At 41.7% G+C, this 16,442-nt stretch overlaps 1 protein-coding gene across 1 annotated transcript in view; it reads left to right on the forward strand.

Annotated features, from left to right (window-relative positions):
- Positions 1–16,442, forward strand: part of SLC49A4 (solute carrier family 49 member 4) — a 285,208-nt gene that overhangs the window by 116,618 nt on the left and 152,148 nt on the right. The window contains exon 2 of the mRNA XM_085647320.1: positions 3,893–3,986. Coding sequence (XP_085503446.1) covers positions 3,893–3,986 — 94 coding nt within the window. The remainder of the gene's footprint in view (positions 1–3,892; positions 3,987–16,442) is intronic.

Genomic DNA, 16,442 nt, shown 5'->3' on the forward strand with positions numbered 1-16,442 from the left:
GGGCGTTTCTCATTTGCATTGGGGCGTTCTCCATGCAAATGGGGCAATCCTTTGCCTCTGCACCCTCACAGAATTACAGACATGGGCGCAGAGGCAAAGAAACTCTCAGGAGGCGCACTGATAATGAAACACCTAAAAGGTGGCACACTGTCCGTGTGCCCCCTGAGAGCAGCCCTCTGGAGGCAAGAAAGGGGGGGTCCTAAGCTCCCCCTCAGACATCCCCTTTAAGGTGGGTGCAGTCAGTGACTGCACCCACCTGCATAGGGATCTCTAATCCCCCTTCAAAGTGTAGGCGGGTTACTGGCTGCACTGTGAAAACACAGAGCGCCTTCAAAGCAGCTGCTCTGTTTTTCATATGCGAGTTCGCAGCTGCCCTGACGCCAGCACATTCATCATAATATGGCGCATTTTTACTCATTGCGCTAGGCGCACCTTTAAAAAGATGCACCCAGCGCAATGAAGGAAAATGTGCCATGTATTAATGTGGCTTTGATTTATTTATATGACTTTGTTGCAAGTAGTACAACGCATTATTCTCATAGTATGCTTGCAGCCTGGGCCACCCAATCACCACACGGGTATTTTTATGTTTATATAATATTTGTTGAATTTGTAACCTACATCAAATGTGAGAATTCCCGCTGTAGGTTTCAAACATATAGCTTTCTTCCCGCCTCTGATCAAATCTCATGTTTTATGTCTCTCTGTGTATCACTCAGACACTCCTATTTCCATTCCCTGTCCACCAAAACCTATAATGAAACCTCCATGCCCCACCAGGAGTGGTTTTCAAAATTGTAGGAGTCCTGTTTTAGCCACCTCTTCCTCCAACCATATCCCCTGTTTGCTCGGAATTAATGGTGCCCATGGAGTCGTAAAGTCTCTCTCTCTCCCCCACTTCTCTTCATGTGATATTTTTCCATTCCCAGCAATCTCTGTTATCTTTGAAGCCAGTATAATAGTTGGTTGGGAGGTACACTGGTATGTTTATTGGGTACCAGGCCTTATACTTCAATTCACATCCTTTCTTTTGCTGATACTTTTAATTCATCAACTTCTCTTTCATGTATGGTTTGTACCATTCGAACACCAAGCATGATTCTCTTTTTTGCTGTGTGTAAGACCGTCACTTAGTTTGCTTTTTGGTGTTGAAACTTCCTGAAGGATTATTTTCACCACTTCTTTCTGAGAATGCTGTTGGACATGTACACTTTATTGCAATATGAAAGATTCTCCAGAAAAAGGAATCTTTCTGAGGGACATTCATGGAACTGTGTCTCTTCCAAAGTCGGCCTTGAATCACGTTCATGCATAGGACAAAGTCATTCTTTACCCTCACCCCCTTTTTAAGTGCGCTGGGGACGTTCTTACTTTTGCTCTACTGCCTCTGTTGTGGGCCTGCCTGGTCTTGTGCGCCTTTCTTACTATCCACACCCCATATTTTGTTAAACTCTTTGATAAATGATACATTACTTCCACAAGTCTAGTGCTTTTGGAGTGCAAGCAGCAGAACGTCCAGCCTAAAATCTCAGTTCTTCATTGTTATTTTGCCCATGAGGCTGTATATGCCAGTTTGTGATTGGTGCTCACTTGTGCTCAGTTAATAAAGCTAGTCCAGATCCCAACGATCTGCTCCTGTTCCAATCTAGTTGCAGTAGTATGAGTATCAGTGTATGGGTTCAATGTTTGCATATGAGGGTAAATGAAAACGAAATGTGTGTGACTGTCTCTCTGTTCCCGCTTAGGATTCTTAAAAATCATGGCCATCTTTCAGTTTAATCGCATATCTTTTCTATTTTGTACAAACCCAGAACTCTCTTCTCTACGATGTAGTGAAAGTCTGGGGAGGAGTCAGAAAGCCTGATGCGTAACTAAGAGGCCTACTCCACCTTGGTCCTTGACTACCTGGGAGAGCTCTCTCCCTTGGATAATAATGCTTTTGTAAACCAGACCCTTACAATTTGGGGTGAAATTCACAAAATCGTATGGTAGATGGTGTGTTTTTTTGTAGGTGGAAGATTACAAGAAGAATGCCTATTGCATATTTTGGTTAGAAGCTTCGCCATTTTTATCCTATTGAAATACATTGTTGTGAATGCCTGATTTTGAGGATCACAGAAAGAAGCATAAAGAAAGTGAGATAACAGATTTTAGGTCATCTGTTGGTGGTGCTATACTGATTTTAGGAATTGTGAATTCTGAGGTGAATTTCTCCTGGTGAAAATTTGTAATCATCTGCTGTGATTTATGTCTTTCATTATTATCTCATGGAACAGTTGGTAATTGTTTAAGAAGCTAAAACATGGACACATTGTCTGTAAATGCGCAAATAACATCTTCAGCTCTGTGAGAAAAACTGAACGTCTTCCAAAAGCAAAATTAAATCAGTTGGTTTCTCAGTGTTCTACTTCAGGTTCAACACAGAATTCTAATGAACAACTAGGTGTTTGATCTTGGCACACATGGATATCTTCTTAAAGGAAAGATTTCTTCTGGTAAAGGACCCACCACCGCTTTCCTGCACAGCAGCACATCAAGTCTCTGCTTATATGATCACACTCTAGAATCCCCATACATGACATTGGCAAATTCCACAAAAAAATGATTGTCGTTATAAATATGTGTGCCTATCGCAGAGTATAAACAGGCGTAACAGAAAACGCTAATGATATGGCCCAGAAATGTCATAAAACACAATTCAATCAAGGAAAGTAACCCAGTTTTCCAAGATGGACGGTCAAAATGTGCCTTCGAAAGGAAATATAACTTTAATTACCTGGCACCACGTCATAAGCATGCATACACGCAATAAGAGTAAAGAAGACAACTCGGCTCCGTTGGGAAGTGCCTCAATTAAAATATCGCTCGCATTCTGGAACAGTGCTTAAGTGGAGTACAGTCATTCTTGCACTCTTTAACAGTAAGTGCATTACTCAAATTCAACTTCAACTGCCAATCAAGCAAAGCCGTATCCCGCAAATATGAATACAAAGAATCTCACATGTCAAGCATACACGATACAGAAGTTGAAGAGTCACAAACATAGAAGTTAAAGCTTCAGATTCACTACTGATTTAATCACGGTCTGCTGCGTTTTCTCGCGTCTGCTTGAAATGTAGCTTGTAGCCTGTTGTTTGATCCCAATACCTCCACAATCGCTTGTCGCCATGTAAATGTAGCATCCAATGTAGAAAAAAAGGATCTTGGCACACATGGATATCTTCTTAAAGGAAAGATTTATTCTGGTCAAGGACCCACAACCGCTTCCCTGCACAGCAGCATATCAAGTGACTCTTTATATGATCACACTCTAGAATCCCCATACATGACACAGGCGAATTCCACAACAAAATGATTAATGGAGGAAAGCATACCCAGTAATAAAAGAGAATACAACTACAACATGATACACATACTACACTATAGTGCTAAGATTCAGAGTTTGAGACAAAAGTGGGGCCTTAGGGTCATGTTGCTGGAACTTGAGCTGTTGAATTTAAAGTTTTTTTCTATGGAGTAGGCTGGAGTAAATGAGCATTGAGGTGTTTATACATATATAAAACACACATGTTAAATTGAGTAGAAGTACAGGATTTAAGCCATAATATAGCGTAACATTGCATGTGTGATCTTGCTTGCTTAATATCAGTTGTTACCACTTTTTAAAATACTTTTCCAAATGAATATGACTTGTAGTTCGAGAATGTTTCACATTTGACCCATTGTTAGGTCATTAAAGAAACAGGAAGCCTATAACATTTTATTTTGGTGCTCTTTAACCTTTTCCTTGGATTACTTGTTTACTCATTTTAATGAAAAAAGTAATGGTCTTGTTTAGTTTACTTGCTCTTTTTCTCCATAAATAATATGTCATGTATTGCTTCTCTCCTAGGACTACGGGTTATAATGTTGCTTACCTCTGCCTTGATGGTAATAGGATCCGGACTAAGATGCGTCCCAGTTTCTAATGTAATAATTAAACAAAGGTAAGGGATGGCCTCTTTTAAATTGTATTTTTATGCTACCATGCTTCCGCTCTGGCACGTTCAATTTACTGCCAACACAATTTTGGTAACTTGGTTATTTGTGTTCTGTAAATGTACTCTTTGAATGCACTAGCACATTGGAGAAGCAGTAGCTAGGCCTGCTCCTTTAAATACGTTTTTGACAAATGTTTTTAATGTCCATTATGTTATGTTAGTTATCTTATAACATGAAAACAGCCCAAAGCTGTTTTATTGCTGCTAGCGGTGAATTTAATACACTTTGACCTGCATACCACTGGTTAAAAGGCCATATCTTAAATGCCCAGTGAAATTTTAAATGAGAATGCCTCACAGAAGTTCTTAGGCAGAGAGTTCCAGAGAAGTGCAATTTGGATGCCAGTGGTTGTAGCCAAGGGGTGGTGGCGGGAGGAGACTCGGAGAAGACACCTTTACAAGGATAGCGAGCTAGCTGAGTTTGTAGTCCTTCAGTGGTCCATGGTAAAAGTTAGCTCGATGAACCCGGCAGAGATTTATAATAGACTCGGGGACACAAGGAGCCAACAATGAAGAGGATGCAGACTTCTGGAAACAGTCATAGATTGTGGGGGTTCAGTAGGATTCTTACACCACCATTCTGGAGTTACTGCAAGCACTACATTGATAATCTGCAAAGATATAGCCTTTATCTCGATTTTAAGGCACAACGTCAGAGAAATTTCTATTCATATGATCACTCTTGTGACCGAAATTGCTTCACATATAGCGAGACACGTTTAAGATCAGGGATCTGGTCAAACTTGCTAGACATGAGTAGTTCAATAGAAGATGGAGACTTCTGAAATAGTTTTTACACTTTCACTGTCTCTTTCTAGGTATTCACTGCTTTTCCTTCAGAAGCAGTGAAACCTGTAGTTTATTTCACCGCCATTTTTCTTCCTGCGCCATGCCCCAATGCCAGTCTGCAGTTAGAACAACTTTGTTCGTTCATGCTCGTTCTTTATTGATGTTTTAGTCGTTTTGCTCTGTTGCTTGAATCTCTCCAGACTGTTAGCGGAGATTTTAATTTTCTTGGTCATAAATGGTGGTGTCTCTGCTGTTTTCGCTTCAGTTTTTGTACAGTTTTTTCTCACGTTTGATTGTTGAGAAACTAGTTTTCATGCAAATATCCTTCTTTAATTCGGTTTTGGGTCCAATAGGCACTAATGCGTTTTTGTCCTACTTGTGTAACACGTTTTGTGCATCTGCTTGATGAATGTGAGGGGTTCGAAGGTGAACATTGTACATAAGCACTCTTCTTCCATAATTAGCTGTGTAAACTTATTTGCGTGCATACACATCTCCAACATAGAGATCACAAAGGACACCACCATGATGCCAAGCTCCCTTCCTCTTGTACTTGACACACAGGTGACTTGAGAACCAATTAACTTCTAGTCACTAGAACAAGTACACATCCATCCTCACTGTGAATTTGTACTGAAATGTGATGTTGCTTATTTTCATGTATCGCTGTTAGTGTATTAGGAGTAGAATTTGAACAGCCACGCACATTTGTAGTCCACCAAGTGGGATCTAAATGTGGGAAAACTGAAATGAGTGAGAAATTAAGTTTTGAGTGGTGTCTACTAGTGAGATTTGCAATATCCAGTTAAAATGCATCACAGTGCTTTTTTCATTTTAGCTGGTGGTTCAATAAAACCTAGACAGAGAATACATCACGGAACTCTGAGAAACAGTGCCTCAGTGCTGCTGTTTTTATCCGGTGTTTTAGGGCACAAGCCCCATTGCAACTGCATTTTTTTACACTGGCCCATACTTTCTATTATCAGTCTGCTACCCATAGCAAGAGTAAGAAATAATGAAAAGGGAGAAAGAAGCAAGGGTAAGGTTAGGTAGAAAAGGGAAGACAAAGCGAGAAAGCAAGAGAGAAAAACACACAGAAGAATACAATAAGTGTAGGGTGGTAGAAGGAAGAGGCATGACATGAAATTAAGACTAAGATAACTTGGGATTCGGAAAGCCTGGCATTCAGCAATCCCAGTATGTGCCTAGGTGAAACTGAGCCCCTACACTTGTATGTATCTACTGATCTAGGTATTTATTTGTTTGTTTGTGTAAGTTTTTGTCAAATTAATCACATGGGATAAGAAAAAGATAGCCTGGGAAAAGGAAAGTAGACATTGCGAGGTGCAGCACCACACTGCTTAGTTGTAAGGCAGCACTTTAAAAAATAAAGGCCATGCTGCAAAATCAAGGAGGTGGGGTCCATGAAGAAACACAAGATGGATTGGTGGCGTGAGTGTGGAAGCAGCTCAGCAGCACTATTACATTACAAAACCCCAAAAAAAAAAAATAGAAGTACAGGAGGGGAAGCGAAAGACAATCAGCATGAATTATGATATATTTGTTTATCTGCCCTCACCATCAGCTCTTGTGGCATCTTTTGTATTAACCAAAGCGACATTGATGAAGAACCTGAGTGAAGATCTTCTACAGCAACATTTTCAACCTTTAATTCAGCCACCAAAACCAATGATGGTTCAGAGACACATATCTACATCTCCCACCAGGAAGCTGTCTGTTCCACAACCGCCAAGATCTCATGACACACCATGAATGTCTATTCAAGAGTTCCACACTCCTGTTTCTCAACCTTCAGAGAGCTGAGTTGTTCACACCCCTCAGAAAACAAATAAACAGGTCACTATTCCTATACATGGATGACTTTTCACACTCTGAATCATCCCCTCCATATATATGACTCCCACTTTCCCACCACCAAGGTCATCACTGATAGATTGTATCATCACCTTTGTTGATGTATTAGTCAAAGGAGCAACAAAGCTGAACACTAATAACAAGCTTCAGGTGATTATGACACTACAACTATGTGTTTCTCCTAGCCTTTACTTCCATTGGCATTGCAGAGCTAGTGGAGGAGACGCTTCTCTCTCTCTCACCCCCACCCACCAGAAACATTACTCCAAGGCTCCTAAAGAAAGATAAGTCACAGGATCATGGCACTGTATACCCATACCAGGAGCTCAAACCCGTTGTTCGATTGTTTCTGTAGTCAGAAAGAAGCACACTTCTGGATTGGATTTTCCAGGACCAGTACTGAAACATACTTTCCACTTAATATGAACTGTAAGTTAATAGATGCTGCTGGCAGAGAGTTATGGAATTGCTGTTACAGCTTTTAAAGCAGTAAGCACAACAGCATTCTTAGGAAGGCATGACAGAGCACTGTATGATTTGCTTCAAGGTTTTGCTGGTGTTCTTCAGCAAGAGTGAGAAAACAAGACTTCTTGCAGTAGGTCCAGGAGGGTATGCTACTTTCAAGCCAATAATTCCTTGGTTAACTAAGCATACTTGTTGGTTTATGAGTTCAACCAAAGTACCCTCTTAGAAGGTCATCTTGGTTGCATTTAACATTACTAAAACCTTATGCCCTGGTCAAGTTTATGAGTCTCCCCTTTACAGATCAAACCATGTTTGGCCCCCACACAGACCATGAAATGCAATGAATGAAAACCGAATCTCTAAAAGCTGTGGACTTTGAATAAAAGTAAAATAATTTTAATTGAAATTTAGTCACTATGATCTTTGCAAGGCAGAATGTTCCAACCCAAGCTGAAGACCCAGCAGCAAAGGTTGTCATACAACAGAACTAAAGAAAGAGCCATGAACAGGAGCATTTGTTATCTTCTAGGACACCACCAGCTCATTTAATGATGAATTCTTCCCCACCTCGTCTTCTTTGTGTGCCACTCCAATGGAAGGGGGAGTCTCAAATAGTGGCAAGCTGTTAAGACAACAAGAACCTCCACGTGTCTATCGTAGACCCAACTGGTCTGTCGACAAATGCGAATAAGCACTCCAAAATGAACTTCCTCCAACTTCCGCAATCGCTCAAAGTAGCGATGTGTCACAGACGGCTGAAACCGTACCGCGCTTGAACTGTAGTGAGAAAACGGATAAGCCGTAAAAAACTCAAACAATGAAGTTGTGACTGTTCGTGTCTCAAGTGACCTGCCACTACTCTCACTTGCTCGGCAGTATGCCAAACGTGAAAAGGAATGAAGCAGTTGAACCGCAACCATGGATATGCGACTCCGTACTTCACCTAAAAAACAGTGCAAAAAAACAAAGAATCCTACTAAACAAAAACTGCCACACACTCCTTGCCCACTAAAAACCTTTTTAGTGAGAGACTCACTGTGCTCGAGATGTGTCGTAGGATCATGTTCGTATCTGGAACGCTCTCCCGAAAATGCCAAAATGTTCGCTAAGTAATGACCTGCTAGCTTTCTCAAATAACGTCCTACTCTCGACCCTCCCAATTCACGTGATTGAAGAGGGAGTGAAAACGAATAAGAGACTGTCCCGTACTTACGAGGCAGACATCTTGAATAGTTAAAAATACGGGAGATTATGTTGCAAGGCTCCAAAGTTCAGGAGCTGTTAGTAAGCATGAGTGCTAACAGAAAAGTTGAAAAAGCGGAATAAGAAAAAGAAAGAAAAGTGCAAGTTAATTGTGGAGATGTTGCGTGTACTCAATGTGTAGTGGTATATAATGACTGTGTGGTAGCAACCCATTGAAAATAACTGGGGATGTGCACACCGGATTAACTCGTTCCTGTGCATAGATCGTAAAAATCATATGGTACATTTCCCTAGTAAACGCCTCAACAACACCATGTACAAATAGTTGTGGATTTTACAAAGCATTCCAGATGACCCATTGACACGAACAAACATGCTTATGCATATACAATGCTGTGGTAAAGATACTGTGGTAAAGAGCATGTTGAAAAGAATAAACATGTCTGTGGTAAAAAAAACATGTCAAAGAGTGTTAAATCAGCAACAGACTGTCATTACAACATGGTGCTTGACATAGGCATATGAATCAGCATCTCATGAAAATCATATTCCAATTCGATTATTCTGCAACCAATTCATGTTGTTACAAAGATAATCATATACTACCATGTCTCGCCATTGTTCACTTCTATATGCGTGCACTATTCAGTATATACTTCAATATAAGTATATCTGTAATACATAAAACATGACAATAACAAGTGTATCATAATACACAGAAATGATGATGCTGCTCAAATCTCCTCCGGTCGTTGTACAGAGGTACTATGTAGGTCCAACATGTTTAAACGCACAACACCATAAATTACTTCTAGTGGACATGTGCCGTCAGTGCTGTACATATTAGACTAACATGATAAAGTGGCACCATTACAAAGTGATTAACATACAAAATAATACGTGAATAGATAAAGGAAAAGGGCTACTGGCAGTGTATACATAAAAATTGATTAAATGCGTGATCTTCAGGGGACTGCTCCACTTGGTATGCTTGTCGATATTTGCCATGCGGAGGTAACATATGGTCCCCCCTCTAAACAGACAAATGACATTCCAACACCTATTTCAAAACAGATCATTAAAGGAAACAGGATAACTCCAGTTTATCATTGAGCCCTTTTGGAACCAGAGTATCCAAATATCGAATCCAGAATGTCTCCCTTTGAGTGATATATTTCGACATGTCTTTATCATTGTGGCACATGACTATTTCTAATACAGTGAATCTTAACTGAGCGATAGTGTGGTGTGCTTCAACCCAATGACTAGCTAGTGGCGAGCTTATCACTCTAGTCCTAATCCTACTTTTATGCTCTGTAATGCGGGTCCTCAATGATCTTTCTGTCTTCCCAACGTAATACAAGGTACATGGACAACGTAACGTATAGATGACATTTTGGGTGTTACAGTTGGCAGTGAACCGCAGTCTTATGGGCTTGCCAGTCCACGGATGAGAAATTATGGTTCCTATCAGTACATTATTACAATGTGAACAGCAGAGTGGGCTCCAGTACACAGTATTTTACGATTTTGGTGCAGCATTTCCAGCATGGGCAGCACTATCTCATGGGTTGGTGGCTTGATATTTTCCTGTATTAACCCTACTCACTCTTGGGTTCACGTGTTTTGGCTGTTGAACTATCTGTTTTTCTCAACATCATTATCACGCATAACTTTCCCGGAATGTAAAGGCCAGATTGGCTGTATTCATTTGTTTCAGACATTCGAATTATTAGATATTTACCATGTATATGATTTGTTTGTAGATTTCCCCTGATTAAGGGTGTTTGACACCCCAAAATGCATTGGGAATTGTACAATCCACGTCCACCAGCAATTTATGCATTTTAGTTGGAGCTGCATACAAGTTGGAATTTTGCTTCAGGAATAAAAGAAGCTCCACAGAAATCATGGATGGAGTCATTGTTTCTTGTTTTTTGTGATAACATTGAAAATATTTCATTGATTACATTGAGATTATTGGTAGAAGCACATTTAAGTTGTAGTACAATTGTTTAGAACTTTGATGATACACTCGCTTGGGTGTACTTGGTAGTGCATACTCTGAGCAGGACTATTTTGACCTAGAATCTCTTACTTTTAGAAAGTTGCCATTTTCGTGCCTTAACCAGTTAGTGCCTGTAGCCTGTGTCACATGCCTTGGTGTAGCTGAAGCTTGGCTTTGTGTATTTATCCTAGACAACCACACACAATAGAGAGCTTAGGTGTGCCTGGATGGGCCATCCAATGCAGGATGCCGGGGTGGACCTGAGCGCAGCCCTGCTTACACTTGAAGAGGCTGTGCCCTGCCTCCACACAAAGGGCTACATACCCCCTGTACTTAGTCTCGTGCCAGGACAGGGAAGGCAGGATGCCTGGGGACTTCCAAGCGAAACCTGTAGAACCTTCTCCTCTTCTTCAAAGGCACAACTGGGTATAGATACTGGACCTGATACACCAACTCTTCAGTACACATCTGGACCTGTGAATACCCTGCCAGAAAGAAGAACTGCTGTGCTGCTGAAATGGCTACTGCTCTGCTGGACTACTGCTCTGAAGGACTGCTGCCTTTCTGTCAAGACTAGATATGTTACTCGGGAGCAGTACCCTCAAGAGGCCCGCCTTCTGACAGTTCCGACTCTGATCTATAAAACACAGAGTATCAGAATATCCAGATGAGGAGAAGGGATTTAGGGAGAGTACTGTGGGGAGGGGGACACGGAACAGATGACACGCTAGCACTGGTAGTATAAACCACAATCACAAGCTGATAATTGACACATACATATATGAAAGATATATGGTTTTATTACCTGTAAAAGAAAAAAACGTGCTCTTAGCCTGATAGATTTTTGTAACTAAAGGCAGTCTTTTTTCATACTGGTATACTATTCCACAGTAACTTGACCAACACAAGGGCGAGAAAACAACTCCGGAATAATAATATATATCCAGATAATGTATTTTTCCAAGAATATCCACAAGTCACACCAGAGTGCTTAAATGCCAAAATCACATGAAAACAATGTATTCAAATATCTCTATCAGTTGCAATTATATTGATAAAATCCAATGTCTAACGAAACACTTTGTTTCACTCAAAGGTCGTGTTCATCAATCTGCTATGATTAATTATCCACTCCGTTTCTGGTCACGTGAAAGAAAAAACCCAAAGTGTCAGGTTTTCGTTTCCTGGATCATTGGACCACACTGACACTGCTCAAGAATACTTCAGGCAGAGAGAATTAAAATCTCTTAACTGATTCCTGTCTTCCGACAGGTTAGAATCTCGGCAGGAAACACTCCCGGAACTGACTTTGTCAACCAAATGAATGCTGGACCAAAGCTGTTCGTGAACAGCAATAATCCGCACTTAGCAGCCGCGACGTCTGCACATCGCGTATTGACTGCCACTTAAAAGGAATACAAATGAACATAAAAGCAAGCGTGATTTATCTTCCTCACGCACGTGGAATGAAAGAAACTGTACTGAGTTGACCTATAACATTATGGAGTGAAAACATTATACTATTACATTTCCACACAGAAACAGTGGTTCCATCTTACAGTCACAATGATCTGCTATTAAACACCATTGCAACAATATACTCTTTTTCTTCTTTACCTGTTGTCTTTTTGAGTGGTTTTATAGTAGGTCACAAACAGAACTTAGCAGGGAGCCTGTTCATCCGGAGAGATCATGAGACCTGCAGTGTTGACCTGCTGCCCTCCTGCCTGGGTGAGAAGGATTGGACTTGCATCTGTTGAATCCAGGACACAAAAGAGACTCCAAGGGCTAATTGGCTGGCCTCCTGACTTGAGCCTCAGGGACAAAAGGCTCAGACAACCTTGAACCCAGCACCTGGGCTCTGCCATCTGTGAGTCTACCTTCAAGTGGTGCTATTCCAGTCCAGGACCTTTGGAAGTGCTCTGCCAGCCCTGTGCTACATGTCACAACCCAGAGCAGAACCGATGCATCCCTGCTGCTGTGTGGATCAATACCACTGCAAAGACCGGCATCACAGACTGTCGCTTCATCGGAACCGCCACTGCACGACACATCGTTTGCATCCCTCATTGATGACAGACTCGATAACTAAGCCAGACTCTGCCTCGCAGCCTTGCAGCTCCTCGGAACTGACACATCACCGAAACTGCATGATGCAGCCTAGTCGCCGGATTTCGTGTTGCAAGCTCTTGGCAACGGGATCCTCAACGATGCTGCAAGACCACGCTACATGTCAGAACAACGCATTGATTCGACTGCGCAATGCATCTTCAACACTGACCTGCGCAACTTTCTGCAAACCAGGATTTAAGCAACTTTGTTCAGTGTGTCAATGTAGGCGGCACTCGCTCTATCGTGGTCGGCATGAACTTGTGACTTTGGCGTGGTCGGCGCAGCCAGATATCCACAGTTGGCGTTTTGTGCTTTTAAGCGCTGTTTTTCGTAAAAACTTCAAACCTGCATATCCCCGGTTCTACTGAGTGGATGTTTGTCATTTTGTTGCTCGTTTTGTTCATTGAAATGACTCTAGTTTTCTAAACTGGTGTTGTATCCTTTTGTGGTGTTTTGTTGCTGTGTTACTGTTTGAAGTGTTGCTCAAATACTTTACACATTTCCTCTGAGTTAAGCCTGCCTCCTCTTTGCCAAGCTACTTGAGGGTTGAGCACTGGTTACTTTAGGTTTGCTTGTGATTTCACCTTCAGATGAATTGTAATTACGGCTTGAGAAGGGTTTTACCCCCCTCAGCCATTAACCCAATTTCTTACACCCACAACTCAGAGTTTTAAACGCACATATCAATACTGAGTTCCGTTTGAGCTGAAATTGGCTCCTCGTACCTTTTTACGAATGCCATGGGAGTTGTACCACTTTTTGTTGAAGGAGAATTATTGTTTATTCCTATCTGGCCGACTGGTTAATAAATCTCAGTCTCTAGATAAAGCCCTTCAAAACTACAATGTAACAGCTACCTAATTTCACTGCCTAGACCTACAGATCGACTTTTGGAAATCAACCACCAGTCCAGAAACTAACTTATCTAGAGGCCTATTTGAACACAAAGTAAGGAGAAGTATCACCTACTGAGGAGAGAGTCTTCCATTTGACAGAATAGTCTACTAATTTAGACCGCTCAGCAAATGTCTTCTTTCCTAGGATAGATGGCCTCCTTTATCCTCATTGTACCAAATGTGAGGCTTCGTATGAGACCTCTACAAGAAGGCTGAGAAACTCAGTTATCTCAATTCAAAGACAATTGTGAGGACAAATTTGTGCTTTCTACCAGCTAAACAGTCGCTTTCATGGTGGTTCAAGAAGGGGTGATGACATTACCGTCAGGTGCCCCGGTCAATTGCGATTGGGGAGGAGAGGGTACCATTTACCCTGAACCCATTCGTCTGCTTCTCTGTATGCAACAAGTAGTGTTGGCATGAGAAAAGATGCATGCTCTTAAAGGCTTCATGTGGGGGAAGCTGTTGAACCCAGCAGTCTTCCCAGAGGAAAGGGAGTTCAACGCTACAAGTAATTCCTCTTCAGTCTATCTAAATGTAAACGGTCTTCTGTAGGCAGTCTGGAAACTACCAAGTACTCGATTAGATTGTTATTGGTTTTATTTTTTTAATTCTTTTTATCAAACAAAAGCTTGGCAGTACAGTTATTCAATGATCAGTTGTGTACAGTCTCCATGGGAATGTCTGGGACGAACTCACTAGATCTTCTCCAAATCTTATCAGTCAGGATGAAATTAATCTTAACATCACACACATTCACGAGACCATGTTTGAAAACATCAGGCGTTTCTTTGTTAAACCTTTTAAAACCCCCTAGAGATTTTCATCAGAGCATGACCACTGGTATAACAAGGCATGCAAGGTAGCATACAAGCAGTTGTCCCGGGCTATAAAAACCAATGATATAGGCAGGATAAGAACAGCACGTAAACCGTATAAATCCACGCAAACACTAGCAAAAAAGGTATGGGATGAACAAAGGTGAAAGGAACTTTTGCAAGCTAGCAAAATGAAAAACATGCAATCATTTTGGCAGTTTGTTAAATGGGCAGAGGAGGTCAAGGTAGTGTCCCGTCAAACCATATCGCCCCAGACCAATGGGTATCTTTCTTCGAGCACCAATTTGCTGTCTCTGAGAATATACCCCCTTTCCTAGTTCCAAGTGTAGACACACCAGTAACATTTTCCCTAAAGGAAGCGGAAACTGCTGTGATTTCAGCTCAAAAGGGAAGGGCCCCGGGTCCTGATTGTATCCCGGCAGACCTATTCTTATCCGATAAGACAATTGGCTCAATTATATTCTGATACTCGCAAACGCGATTGCCAGAGGAGCTCCCATCCCCGACTCTTGTCGAGGGGCCGAAATTTTGCCCATTTATAAGAAGGGGGACTGTTCAAGCCCCAGTAATTACAGGTCTATCAGCCTGATCGATTCCACCCAAAAGATTTTGGCTAGATTGGTCCTGAACAGAATACAGATATGGATAGCAGAGAACAACATATTATCCCCCTCCCAAGCAGGTTTAGGGCCCTCGTAAGCACAATTGACCAAGTCTTTTATTTTGTTTCAATTTATTGGCGTGTTGTACTACTAGCGGGTGGAACTATCTACGCTACCTTTGTAGATCTCAAAGCAGCATTCGATACAGTCCGGACAAACAAACTCTGGGCCGTACTGAGTGTCCTAGGACTACCCCCCGAGCTTTTGCAGCTTGTAGTCAAACTGCACGAATCCAATTATGCGCAGGTTCGCTGGGGTGCTCAAGGGAACACTACCCCCAAATTCCCAATCCTCAAAGGGGTACGTCAAGGGTGTGTACTGGCCCCCACCCTGTTTTCATTATTTATAAACGGTGTGGTCAATTATTTCTCAGAGTACCCCACTGATGTACCCTCTGTTGCTGGTATAAAAGTACCAATACTCTTGTTCGCGAACGATACTCTAATTTTATCAAAAACTCAAGCTGGGCTCCAGAAAGCACTGACCCGATTTGAGTCATTTTATAAGGAACATGAGCTACTGGTAAACGTGGATTAAACTAAATTTATGGTGTTGCACAAACACAAAGTTATCAAGTCAAGGGTTGTAATGAATAACGAGCCTTTGGAGCAAACAGATTTATTTACATACCTTGTAGTAAACATTGGCCGTAAACTAGACTGGAAGCCCCTGATAGAAATAATGGCGCTTAAGTATTCCCAGCTTGCAGGAATGATTTTGAAAAAACACAGGCTTTCCCAGACCAAGCCTGTTGGCCCTGCACTTAAGATATACAATACCAACGTTATGGCTTCTATACTGAACGGGGCGGAACTTTGGGGTTTTGAAAATCTGTCCTCACTAGCCCAGGCCCAAAAAAGCTTTTGGAGAGGTTTGGTTGACCTCCCCCAAAGTACACCTCTTATCCCTTTATATTCCGACCTGGGGTCCCTCTCTCTGACTGAGGTTGCTAGGTTTAGACCATTGGCCTACTGTAGAAGACTTGGGTCTACCCCGGAATTAGCCCACTATGCCCTAGCTCTCAAAGATATCAGAGAAGCCGATACCTCTCATAAGATCAGATGGTTATAACAGGCAAAAAGCTCCTTGGTGAATATGGGCATGAGGCATCTATGGGAAGATCTGGTACACAATACTTTGCCCCCCAAAAAAGCTTTTAAAGAAGCATACTTGGCTATGATTAGATCTGGTAACTTGAGCTATTCTAACTCATCATCTTTGACCAGTACCTTCTTGGATCACAAGCCGGAACCTTTATATGAAGACTTTTGGGACTTTATAACCAAGCCCACTGACAGGAAACGTTACTTGCAGTTCCGGATAGGAACGTTACCGACCAAAGTCTTCACCAAAACCTGGCACCATTCCCAAGATAGCAAATGCCTACTCTGTCAGAGTATGGATGAAACAATCCCTCACATATTATTTGTATGCCCAGCATATAGTTCTCTACGGAGAAAATGGCTCAAACCAATCTGTCTGAACCTGGGCACTAGGTTGAGTGCTACTGCTCTACAATTATTGAAGACCAGCACACAAGAGGCAATTGTGAT

Source organism: Triturus cristatus, chromosome 3_2 (assembly GCF_964204655.1).
Source record: "Triturus cristatus chromosome 3_2, aTriCri1.1, whole genome shotgun sequence".
NCBI classification, from domain to species: domain Eukaryota; kingdom Metazoa; phylum Chordata; class Amphibia; order Caudata; family Salamandridae; genus Triturus; species Triturus cristatus.